The sequence below is a fragment of the Pinus tabuliformis genome, chromosome 1_1, assembly GCF_031772625.1.
Source record: "Pinus tabuliformis cultivar Carrire ecotype Pingquan chromosome 1_1, CPIR1, whole genome shotgun sequence".
NCBI lineage: Eukaryota > Viridiplantae > Streptophyta > Pinopsida > Pinales > Pinaceae > Pinus > Pinus tabuliformis.
In genome coordinates this window covers 976,890,706-976,903,822 of record NC_142297.1, presented here as the reverse complement: position 1 = coordinate 976,903,822, position 13,117 = coordinate 976,890,706, and the positions used below count along the sequence as shown (strand labels likewise).

At 39.3% G+C, this 13,117-nt stretch overlaps 1 protein-coding gene across 2 annotated transcripts in view; it reads right to left on the bottom strand.

The window, feature by feature from the left end:
* The window catches only part of LOC149217785 (uncharacterized), a 216,944-nt gene extending 205,964 nt beyond the window's left edge, over positions 1-10,980 (bottom strand). Inside the window, exons 1-5 of one of the 2 annotated variants that reach the window (XM_089391421.1) lie at positions 10,620-10,980; positions 10,464-10,529; positions 10,305-10,385; positions 9,859-9,912; positions 9,696-9,764 (exon numbers count right to left, since the gene is read on the bottom strand). In XM_089391421.1, coding sequence (XP_089247547.1) covers positions 9,696-9,764; positions 9,859-9,912; positions 10,305-10,385; positions 10,464-10,529; positions 10,620-10,850 — 501 coding nt within the window. In that variant the 5' untranslated portion in view covers positions 10,851-10,980. The remainder of the gene's footprint in view (positions 1-9,695; positions 9,765-9,858; positions 9,913-10,304; positions 10,386-10,463; positions 10,530-10,619) is intronic. The other variant, XM_089391420.1, reaches the window with a different exon arrangement.
* Positions 10,981-13,117: the final 2,137 nt, after the last annotated feature.

Below are 13,117 nucleotides of genomic sequence, written 5' to 3'. Positions count from 1 at the left end.
TGTCTGGAAACCAAGATGAAAGGCTCTCTAAGAAGGACTTAGGGGAATTCCAAGGGCTAGGGTTTGAGTATATGACTTGTCAAGGAGATTCCTAGCCCCTAAAATCCTTGGGGGAACTTGGATTCCAAGTGGTCTTTGTGGATTGATCCTTAAAATGTTATGGGACCACACAGGGCCAAGTGGACCCAGAATTAGGTCAAGGGGATGGAATTGATCAACCAAGGGTGTGCTTGACCTAATTAAGGGGGAGAAAGGGATTAAAGGAGAAATTTTCTTTGAATTTAATGCAATAATCCCAATGAGGTCACCAGCCAAGGGAAACCTAGGGCAAGAAACGGTCCTCGAGCTAGGGCTTGCAATATCTCGAGATCCCACCGTCGGATTTGCTTCAAATTTGGAGGGCCTCTAGAGAAAACTCCAGTGTAGTTGTGGACCAAAAATCAAAGTATTTGGATGGCTATATTGTGAGATAAGTGATGCCCCCCAGGCGACCTAAGTAAGCTAGGCCTAGAAAGAAAGGGAGAAGGTGAGAAAAATATGCTCTAAGGTGATCACCTATGGAGTAACAGTGCCTATTCCTTTGGGAGAAATGGAGTCAAGAAGATTCCAATGGTTAGGATGGTTTCATTCAGTCAAAGAGGCCTCTACAACAATTTCGCATGACAATTAGGGCATGATGAAAATTACTTCAAGGTTTATACTTCAATGTGCAATATCTGATGACTTATCAAGATAAATTTCAATGAAATATCACTAGGAACATTCACTTATTCAAACATGGCCCATTACATGATGCAACGCTAGTAAAAGACAAATTTATACCCTTTCACCAAAGAAAAGCAGTAAAATTTTGGCCCAGTATAGCGAAAATCCCAGCATCATTTATGTGACAGAAAAGAATGACAAAATAGCATTAAAAGAGCACTTACATGTGAGAACAAGTATATCCAATCATCATCATATGCTAATATAGAAGCTCCAAGACAAAAATGAAGATATCCAAACATCAAAATCATCCATCCATCCAATTTCGGACTCCAAAAAGAATAGAGAAAATCTCTTAAGAGAAAATGATCAATCCAAGTGATGATGAGAGAATGAATCAACTCGTCATCTATTTATACAATGTCTAATGAATTCGTTTTAGCTTATTTTGGCCTAATTTAGGCCCTAGAATAAAATAATGTGCAAAATAACAAGTACTTTTGGTGACAAACCCACCAAACTAGCTCAATAACAAAGGAGTAAGCCTCTCAAGAGGGTCGAATGATCAATAACATGTGTCGTTGGGCCTTAGAGGAGGCCTAATGAAGTCCATAGGTGCCATAATGTGAAATAGGACTCCCAAAAGTAGTGGACAAGGGGTTGGCCCCTTGTTCTCCAAGTAATAAACCTATGGTGCTTCCAAATGGATGTGGGGGCACACAAGTGTCCTCATGGGTCTCCAAACAAATCGAAGATGCCTGTAGACCATCTGCAAGGGCTAGGATGATGGTATAGGTGATGCCACATCATCATATAGATCCTAGATCATCTGCCAAGTGTATGGTGTAACTGTGGAGTCAGCTGGGCATGGTGAACCAGGTGCATCTTCCTTGTCCAATAGGTGAACCACAAGCGATCTTTGAATGACTCTGGGGATCCATGGAATGCTATTTGCTATTGTGGAGGCCCATGGCTCTCTACACACACCCTACATGTGCCAATGTAGCCCTCTAGAGGATTAGGACCCAGTATAGAGAGACCAAACCCAAAAGGGAGACCATCTGTAATCCTGCATAAGATCCAATGCGTTCCCTTGCCCTCCAATACACCAAGTCATTAAAGAAATTAATTAAAAGAGTTTACAAACCATAGAAAATGGGTGGGCACTTCATAATGGCATGCCCTTTGATAGTGGGCTTTGGCATGTGCAAATGTCTCCAAGCTCAAAGGGGGGTTAACCAAGCACCCTATTAGGTGGTTTCCGCTTCTAAACGGGATGGTATGTCCATGGTACATCCTTCAAATGGTAGTGGCATGTGATAAAGTGATGGAACAGAGTAGGGGATGAAGGGTAAAACTTGGGTCACATGCCATGGTGCAAGGGTAACTAATGAAAGGGAAGCACATACTTGGGTAAATGATGTGTAGGAAGGAGCACATACTTGGTACATGAGTTTCCTGGTGCTTTAATTTTTCCACCCTTCTTCATATGCCTTTTGCCTTTAATGATTTTTCTTTGGATAACTGCTCGGGCTCAAAGGAATGAGAGCATGATGTGTAAAGTATAGCAGTGGATACCCCCTTTAAGGTGGGGTAGTTCATCGCCCACCAGGGGTTGGTACAATCATGGGTTCTTGAATGATAGAGGCTCATCTAGGGCCTATAGGAACCAAGTTATGGCCATGGAAGGGGGTAGAGTTCATGTATTGGCTTTTGCCCATGTGCTAAATGTGTTTGTCTCGGCCATCTTTTGCATTTTGTGGTACAATTTCCTGTTGAATGTGGCCAATTATGCTTTTTCTTTTCTTTTCTTTTGCATCAACCTCTGGGCATCGTTCCAGGCCCGACCCAAGGTGTGGGCAAAGGGGAGAGGGTGGCTGACCCTTTGTGGACCCAGTGGAGGAATGTGGACCCAGGTGGGAGGAGTGATGAATGGGATTATAATGAGCAGAAGGGGGGTGATATATGTGGATTGGGGAGTGGGACCACGCAACCAAAATCGAGGTTTCCCATGTAGTACCATCCCTAAAGCCCAAAGTTCAGTAAAAGAGATCCCATGGGACTAGGGTCCAAGGTTAACATTCAAAAGAGGTCTATGGGACAAGAGCACAGACCTAGTCCACTCTTTCTGCCAAATCCCCCCATTAATCCATGCCCAAGGGTTTCCATGATAAGTAAACTAAAATACTCAATCACCAAATGACAAGGCATACCTTTAGGTTTGGGAGGCCCACCTTCAAACATACGATCATGACAGATGTGTGAGGGACCACATGGTTGGCTTAGGTGGCAAAGAAATGGCACAATGAGCTAAATGGTGGTTGCAAGGGGTTGCTGGCTGCCGATTGAGGCCCATTATGGAGAAAATTTCTCTTAGGGATATCACCCACAAAATGGTAGGTAACATTTGGCTCCAACTAGGACATGAGCTCTCAGACAAGTGGGCGAAGCTACTCGAACGAGAGGTCATGAGAACACCAGCAATCTCTTGGTTACCGTAGACCTGTTACTTGCACATATCAAAGACTAAATGCACGAGGAAACATGTTTCTATGGTGTCTTATGATCACCCATGCTTAGTGTTAGGCCATAAAATCAACAAGAAAGTAAATATAATGCAAATTTAATCTAAATGCATCTAATCTACCATGAGAAATATCATATGATGTTAGTTCTAATGAGAAAATGAGCATGCAATGCATCCTACCCTAACATGCATACAACGAAGCTAATATTAAGTGTAATCATAAAGCCAGTGCAACCAACATATCATCAAATCAATATAAATATGCATGCCTATATGATTCATGCAGCAAATCCCAAAGCGAATGCAATCCCAAACACATGGAGGATGCTGCAAGCGAGAGGTGGGAAAATATGGTTTCCATGTGAGGTAAGAGGAATCCCTAAGAGAAGGAACACGAGTCAATCTAGAAATGCAGAGCCTTCCCTCTAAGTACACAATGGTGGAATGAATGATTATCCTTAAGAACTTCTTATCACAATCATCACTCATAATATTGTGCTTTGTAGTTGCCCCAAGGTTGTGATGAGAGGGGAACGAAGGGTGAGGGAAAGGAGTGCAACAAATAGGTTGCTCAAGGTGATGGTCACATTGGAGAGGGGAGGTCATGGAGTGATCAAAACCTTGAGGGTGTGTCCAAGGAGGTAAAGTATAATCAATGAGGGGCTCTTCCTTGACACTATACTTGGAAGGGGGAAAGGGCTCACGGTCACTTGAGATCATATGACAAGGGGTGAGGGAATCACTTGATGAAGACTCAAGATGATGAACAATAGAAAAGGGCAAAGGGGAAGGTGAAGTCTCAACAGGATCCTTTTCCTAAAAATCCAACTCTAGAGGCTCAAGTGATTTGAATATACTCCCGAAATCATAAGGAAGGTAGGTATGAGCAAGGGCCTTATCAATCCTATCATTGTTGGTATCGAAGATAGGGTCTTCCCAAAAAGGAGAATCAATCATCTCCAATTGCTCTCTTTTATGCAAGGGAAAATGGTAATTCTCCTTTCCAAGGGTATCAATGGATATGTCATCATAAACAATGTCGGGGAGAAAAGGAGGACCACTCTCAACCTCATCCTCCTTATCGGTGTCATAAATGGGAGCACAATCAAATTGAGGACCAACAATTTTCCCATTTCTCCTTTTCAATATGGCAATAATTTCCAATGTCATTTTCCAAGGGGCCAACGGGATCACCTTCCTCAAGGTTCTCACAAGGAGAATCTTCGGGGGTACTATCCTTGAGAAAGGTAAGGTTAGTCTCAACTTCACTTTCCATAGACTCATTCTTTCCTACACACATGTTGTTAGAATCATCTTTTTCATTGTGCGGATCCAATGATGACTCGTCTTCCTGCTCGTTACTTAGATTCTCAATGTCTTGATGATGCTCGATGAAGGCTTCCTCTTGGATGCTTAATGCAGGGTATACTTGAAAGTGTCTAAGAAAGCCATCAACGAACTCCTCAATAGATGAGATGCTCTCAGGTTCATGATCATGCAACCATGAGTTATGACCACCGAGAGATCCCATAAACAACAACATAAGGACATCCTAGTGAACCACTTTCTCTTTTGAAGCATGTGCATTAAATCTTTCTATATAGTCAATTGCGGAGAGTGGATTACCATCAAACACGGGCACCCCACATACCATCCTTCTTGTGACATGATTAGGGTGGCCAAGGACGCTAGCGATGTCCAAAGCGAGAAAATCATCAAAGAAAGACAACCTATTTGAGGTATACATGTAAATTATGTAGGAGTCACTAAGGGGAATTTAAAGATGCCTAAAAATATGCTTGCATCACCCTACAAGCATCAACCTTAAAATTCAATGAAGAACTAGGGCTTCGTTCTTCCAATGGAGTTGTCAATAATGATATGTCAATATGTCGTATGGGGAACAAAGCACACATCTCGTGTCCCCGGCAATGGCGCCAAAAATGTTACTGCTCAAACTAGCAGGGGTCCAATAGGGCAACTACTAGGTCAAGGGAAACAATGAAGCGATAGCCCACTATCACATCAGCTAAGGCTCCCTGCTCTTTACAGAATTTCATTGATTGGAGGAGACCTAGTATAATGAGGATCACGAAGGTAAATGGATCAATGATAGGGTGAAAGGTGATCCTAGAAGCCTATTCACAAGAGAGGCTCAAATGTATGGCTTACTTGCTTGGAAAGCAAGATGAAAGGCTCTCTAAGAAGGGCTTAGGGGAATTCCAAGGGCTAGGGTTTGAGTATATGACTTGTCAAGGAGATTCCTAGCCCCTAAAATCCTTGTGGAAACTTGGATTCCAAGTGGTCTTTGTGGATTGATCTTTAAAATGTTATGGGACCACACGGGGCCAAGTGGACCCAGAATTAGGTCAAGGGGATGGAATTGATCAACCAAGGGTGTGCTTGACCTAATTGAGGGGGAGAAAGGGATTAAAGGAGAAATTTTCTTTGAATTTAATGCAATAATCCCAATGAGGTCCCTAACCACGGGAAACCTGGGGCAAGAAACGGTCCTTGAGCTAAGGCTTGCAATATCTCAAGATCCCACCGTCAAATTTGCTTCAAATTCGGAGGGCCTCTAGAGAAAACTGCATCGCAGTTGTGGACCAAAAATCTAAGTATTTGGATGGCTAGATTGTGAGATTAGTGATTCCCTAGGTGACCTATGTAGGCTAGGCCTAAATAGAAAGGGAGAAGGTGAGAAAAATAGACTTTAAGGTCTTCACCTATGGAGGACCAGTACCTTTTCCTTTGGGAGAAATGGAGTCAAGAATATTCCAATGATTAGGAAGGTTTCATTCAATCAAGGAGGCATATAAAACAATTTCGCATGACAATTAGGGCATGAGAAAAATTGCTTCAAGGTCTTAATACTTCTATGTGTAATATGTGATGACTTATCAAGATAAATTTCAATGAAATATCTCTAGGAACATTCACTTATTCAAACATGGCCCATAACATGATGCAACGCTAATAAAAAACAAATGTATACCCTTTCACCAAAGAAAAACAGCAAAATTTCATCATAGTATAGCGAAAATGCCAGCATCATTTATGTGACATAGAAAAGAATGACAAAATAGCATTAAAAGAGCACTTACATGTGAGAACAACTATATCCAATCATCATCATATGCCAATATAGAAGCTCCAAGACAAAAATGAAGATATCCAAACATCAAAATTCATCCATCCATCCAATTTTGTCCTCCAAAAAGAATAGCGAAAATCTCTTAAGAGAGAATGATCAATCCAAGTGATGATGAGAGAATGAATCAACTCATCATCTATTTATACAATGTCCAATGAATTTGGTTTAGCTTATTTTGGCCTAAATTAAATCCTAGAATAAAATAATGTGCAAAATAACAAGTACTTTTGGTGACAAGCCCACCAAATTAGCTCAATAACAAAGGAGTAAGCCTCTCAAGAGAGTCGAATGATCAATAACATTTGTTTATGGGCCTTAGAGGAGGCCTAATGAAGTCCATAGGTGCCATAATGTGAAATAGGACTCCAAAAAGTAGTGGACAAGGGGTTGGTCCCGTGTTCTCCAAGTAATAAACTTGTGGTGCTTCCAAATGGATGTGAGGGCACACAAGTGTCCTCATGGGTCTCCAAACAAATCGAAGATGCCTGTAGACCATCTGCAAGGGCTAGGATGATGGTATAGGTGATGCCACATCATCATATAGATCCTAGATCATCTGCCAAGTGTATGGTGTAACTATGGAGCCAGTTGAGCATGGTGAACTAGGTACATCTTCCTTGTCCAATAGGTGAACCACGAGCTATCTCTGAATGACTCTGGGGATCCATGGAATGCTATCTACTGCTGTGGAGACCCATGGCTCTCTACACACACCCTACATGTGTCAATGTAGCGCTCTGGAGGATTAGAACCCCGTATAGGGAGACCAAACCCAAAATGGAGACCATTTGTAATCTTGCATAAGATCCAATGCATCCCCTTGCCCTCCAGTACACCAAGTCATTAAAGAAATTAAGTAAAAGAGTTTACAAACCATGGAAAATACGTGGGCGCTTCATAATGGCATGCCCTTCCATAATGGGCTTTAGCATGTGCAAATGTCTCCAAGCTCAAAGGGGGTTAACCAAGCACCCTATTAGGTGGTTTCTGCTTCTAAAGGGGGTGGTATGTCCATGGTACATCCTTCAAATGGTGGTGGCATGTGATAAAGTGATGGAACAAAGTAGGGGATGAAGGGGAAAACCTAGGTCACATGCCATGGTGCAAGGGTAGCTAATGAAAGGGAAGCTCATACTTGGGTAAATGATGTGTAGTAGGGAATCGTTGTACATGAGTTACCCCAGCCTTAATTCTTCCACCCTTCTTCATATGCCTTTTGTCTTTTATGATTTTTCTTTGGTTAACTGCTCGGGGCTCAAAGGAATGAGAGCATGATGTGTAAAATATAGCAATGGATACCCCCTTTAAGGTGGGGTAGTTCATCGCCCACCAGGGGTTGAGACAATCATGGGTTCCTAAATGATAGAAGAGGTTCATCTAGGGCCTATAGGAACCAGGATGATGGCCATGGAAGGGGGTAGAGCTCATGTGTTGGCTTTTGCCCACGTGTTAAATGTGTTTGTCCTAGCCATCTTTTGCATTTTGTGGTACAATTTCCTGTTGAATGTGGCCAATTATGTTGTTTCTTTTCTATTCCTTTATATCAACCTCCAGGCATCGTTCCAGGCTCAACCTAAAGTGTGGGTAATGGGGAGGGGGTGGCTGACCCTTTGTAAACCCAATGGATGAATGTGGACTCAGGTGGGAAGAGTGATGAATGGGATTATAATGAGCGGAAGTGGGGTGATATATGTGGATTGGGGAGTGGGACTACGTAACTAAAATCGGGGTTTCCCATGTAGTACCTACTACCATCCCTAAAGCCCAAAGGTCAGTAAAAGAGATCCCACGAGACTAGGCTCCAAGGTTAACATTTAAAGGAAGCCTAGGGGACAAGAGCACAAACCTATTCCACTCTTTCCGCCAAATCCCCCCATTAATCCATACCCAAGAGTTTCCATGATAAGTAGACTAAAATACTCAATCACTAAATGAAAAGTCATACCTTTAGGTTTGGGAGGCCCACCTTCAAACATAAAATCATGACAGATGGGTGAGGGACCACATGGCTGGCTCAGGTGGTGGAGAAATGGCACAATGAGCTAGATGGTGGCTGCAAGGGGCTGCTGGCTGCCGGCTGAGGCCCATTATGGAGAAAAATTTACCCGAGGGATATCACCCACAAAATGGTGGGTAACAGTTCCCAATATGCTCTCCATTAACTCAGTCCACCCTATTGACCATCTGACCATGGATAAACTCCATTATGGTTCCCAAAAATTTAGTTGAGTAAGCTGCAAATGACCCCTTCAAAATTTTCTTACAAATTCTGGTGTCTTGGTCATCAACATTTTGTTTCCTTGGATACAATATATTGAAAATATTGCATGAATATTACTCTAACTATCCTCTCAACACCATCTTTCAGAGGGTATGAGGTACATCTGTTTATCTTAGTAAGTCCATCCCCTACTACAATATCGTTCATTTTGGTGACTGTTCATGGAAAGCAAATAAAAATCCACAAAGATACTATACTTCTTTGCCCAAATCTAGTCAAACTCACCAAGACTCTGGCAAGTTTGACCGAGACTCAGTGAGCTTAACTGCTTTGACATATATTAAGAAAGTCTGATAGAATCTGCCCATTTTAAATATTTTTTTATTTTTTTGTTTGCAGAGTTTTGTGTTGAGTTTCTCTGTGTGAGCATTGAAATAAGAATTGCAGAACTTGTTAAGTACAGGAAAGTCTGCTCCATTCAGCTCCAAAGCGATCCAAAGGCTATTAATTTGGGTCAAGATCTATCAAATCAGGTCAAACTTACGAAGACCAGGCAAGTTTGACCAGGACTCGGTAAGTTACTATTTTGACAGATTTAAACACCATAGTCTATCTGTTATATGTTTTGGAGGGTTTTCCAGCATATTTTCTGGTCTATTTTGCCTGGAACCTATTTTGCCTGGAATCTGACAGGGATTTGTTGGAATCACAAGTTTGAGTTGTGAATTCTCCACAATCCAAATACTCCAAGCATTTTTCAAAGTGCCCAAATCCATATATGTAGTCAAAAACCAATTTTAAACATTAATTCCAGCCAAAAATTCCAAAACATATAATAGTCAGACAACGCCGATCTTAATAGGGTTTGCCAGAATATGCCTATTTTAAATTTTATTTGCCTGGTGTTATGCAGATTTTTTTTTCTGGTCAGAGTCATACTCTAACGCTTGGGGTTTAAGCGAATGGTTCATAATCCAAGTCGTGTGACTATTAATGTAATTGAGATGGATAAATGCATGAAGGAGAAAATAAGAATTAGATCAATGTAGTACACTAAGGAAATACAAGCAAGGGTTCCCGTTACCCACCTCATCATAAAGATACGGAAATGGAAACTGGAATCGCTTAGCTTCTTCAGCCATGAAATCTGGACCATCCTGCAATTGCAAATACAGAGAAAAAGAACATCACGGTATGCAATTCCCATTTCACCAATACATTACTTAGCTTTTGGAAGTAGAAGAACAATACCATGGGGTGAGTGACGGTTGAATTAGAAGATATTGCTACAACAGCAACTCCCTTCTGCAAGGCAAGACAATAAACCACCCAAAATAAATATTAAATACAAATAAAATAAACAAGCAAGTACTTGTCAATGTGGTCATGATATATCAGTGAAGTCAGGACTCGATAGCATATCAGGCCACCCACCAAGGTTCAATTCCCAAGGTATAGAATAAACTGTGAAATTTGGTGCAAATCCTAGGCGAATTGATGGAACGGTACCCCTTAATGGGACACAGTAGGTTAGCCACAAAATGCCTACGATAATTGGTTCACCCCTGAACGCCGTTTTGCCTGTGCAGGTGGGCCATTAGCGATGCCCCGCCTCTCCAGGCTGGTTGCACTGTTTCAATTGAATTTAAAGAAGCGCATTCAAGGAAAAAAGAGTAAAAATTTGAGACATAGCATACCGGGATATATTCATTTGTAAGCTTCACAATATCGTTCTTCAAATGTATAACAAAAGGACAGTGGTTGCAAATAAACATCACCTGCACATTAGAAGCAATAACATCAGAATTATCTAATTCATTATGAATTCTTTGGCGGCTTTGAGATGAGAAAAATACCAGCAATGCAGGATATCCTTGGAAATCATCCAATCTTCGCACTTTTCCAGTCAGAGGCTCTGGTAGCTACAGCATAAACCAAACCAACTTCTTAATAAAAATCAAAAAACCATGCAAAGAGAGAGGTGGATAGAGAATGACAGGGGCAATGGGCACCTCAAACTCAGGGGCTCTGGACTTGAGCGGCAGTTGGGCCTTGGATTCTATTCGAGCTGCTCGAACCACTAACCTGTTTAAAGTTGATGGCCGATGTTTCCAATTCCAATCCCAATTGCTATGGCCGACTAACAGTAACACTGAGAGATTGCGGGAATGATGAGTAATTGGACAAATCCTTGCAGGGGTGAGGAGGGCACTGCACATGAGCTTCGAAGCCGCTGTAGCCATTCGGACCGGTAATGATCAACTAATCCTGATAGTGGAGTAAACTATCGATGGACTTCAAAATCGTATGGGTGAGACCATGGGCATTTAAAACGACCAGAGAGCGTGCAAATTTATCCGAATTCTTTAGAGGGGCGATAATTATTTTGAACACCTTTTTTATATTTGTGTATGTGTGTGTAAGGATATTTTAAATATATGATTTCAATATTCGTGTCTATGAAAGACGAACTTATGGTTCTAGGATCTAACTTATTGCAATTGTGAGAGGCGTTGTGTAATCCTCCAAGTTTCGGAGTTTTTGCTGTAAATTTGGGCAAATAATTTTTGGTGTGATTTTTTAATTATTTTTAAATAAATAAATACATTCAGTGTTTTACAAAATAAATTAAGGTATTTTTATTAATAGAAATTTTTAAGGTATTTTTATTAATAGAAATTTTTAAGGTATTTCAAAATTTGTAATTTTAATAAATTATTATCAAATTTTAATAAATTTATCTTAAAAAAAAATTATATTTTCAAAACTTAAAATGAGTAGATTATAACTTAAAACAAATTTAATTTTAAATTCAAGATTTTTTTCCATGGACAAAGTTATATAACCTTACTACCTAATGAGTATTTACTTATTGAAGAAGGAACTCTTTTGGCTCTTTAAAATAATAAAATTGCATTCTCTATTGTAATTGGATTTTACATTTTTCTTTATAATTTTAATACAATCACTTTAATAATATTTATAGAAGATTATATATTACTAACTACATTGTAATTACCTCTTATTTTAATTTTGAGTTTGACATATTATACGATTTTGAGATTTCATATTATAATTTTAATGTTATTTACAAGTATTTAATATGTAGATAACTTGTAAGTAAGTTTATGTATGATATTTAACTTTAAAATTTGATATATCATATTATTTTGAAAAATTGGTTACGAGTTAATTGTATTAATAATTAGAATTAAATGTATTATTAATTGTATTGTATTTTAATTATAAATTTGGTATCTCATGTAATTTTGAGGACATTGTTGAAATCTAAATGAATAATAACATCCATTAAGATAATAAATAAATTTGGTAAATATTTAATTTTCATTGCTATAGTTTAAATTATTAAATTATAAAATAAGAGATGGTTTACATTTGTTAACAAGATTATGATATTAATCAACTTTTTTCACTATTTCAAGTATTTGATGCTTAGTGCAACCCTAAACATCTAGTTGCTACAAGTCAAACGGACTTACCAATTCAAAACAACAAGCTTCAGTTGTCAATTAATTTAGATCTCTAATGAAATAGGTCATAGCTTGTATGGTATAGGCCTACAAGGATTTCATATAAAGCTTGCATGGTAATTGTTGAGTGACTGTTATACATGATTTTATGTTTAAATTTGGAAACCACAAATCACTATGAAGCTCTAAAAAACATAAATATTGAGTAAATGAATGTTGAAACCCTTTTTGGCTCATGTCCATGAAATTTATTTATTTATTTGTTTTTCTAATGAAATGCACATCATAGGAAAATCCATTTTCCACTTCTAATCATTTTAAGGCTGGTATCTAGTGTGAATCAAGTGGTTGCAACTTCGACAACCTAAAGCCATGGGGACATCAAGTGAGGGTCACAATATTCATAAAGAGAGCCAACACAAGGACTTTACCCCACAACTGCCTACTTGTAACACACTATACCATTTGCTAACCCACCAAGCTATGCCCATGAAATTTTTATTATAGAATATTAGGAAATTGTGAAACACTTATAGAAAAAACAATGATTGAAAAGAACAAACATTCTTTAGACTTTGCTAATCTTCATTTTTCACACAAAAGTTTTCAATTAAAACCCATATCAATATAATCATGGTTTAGTGGGGAAGATGGTGACATGTAGCGCACTTATCTTTAATTCCTTCAAAGAGATGAATAAATAATTGGGGCTAGTTGCAAGTGTTAAGTGAGTTTAACAAAAGAGCACCCCATGCCATAACAACTTAGTGAAATGAAATTGCATGTGTTCATGATTCACCAACTGATAATTGTTTCTTCTCCACGAGTAAGCCATTTGTGCTGCCCAAATTGTCCAAGCCAATTGTAATGCTCCTCTTGCATTTAAAGGAAGCTATTTTTATGAAAACCAAAATCACAATTTCACATATTTGACCAAATACAAAGTTCGTTTGTACTTTCCATAAGGATGGTAAGGGTGGTATTGCCACCCTCGTCATCCTTATCTTGACAATTTTTAT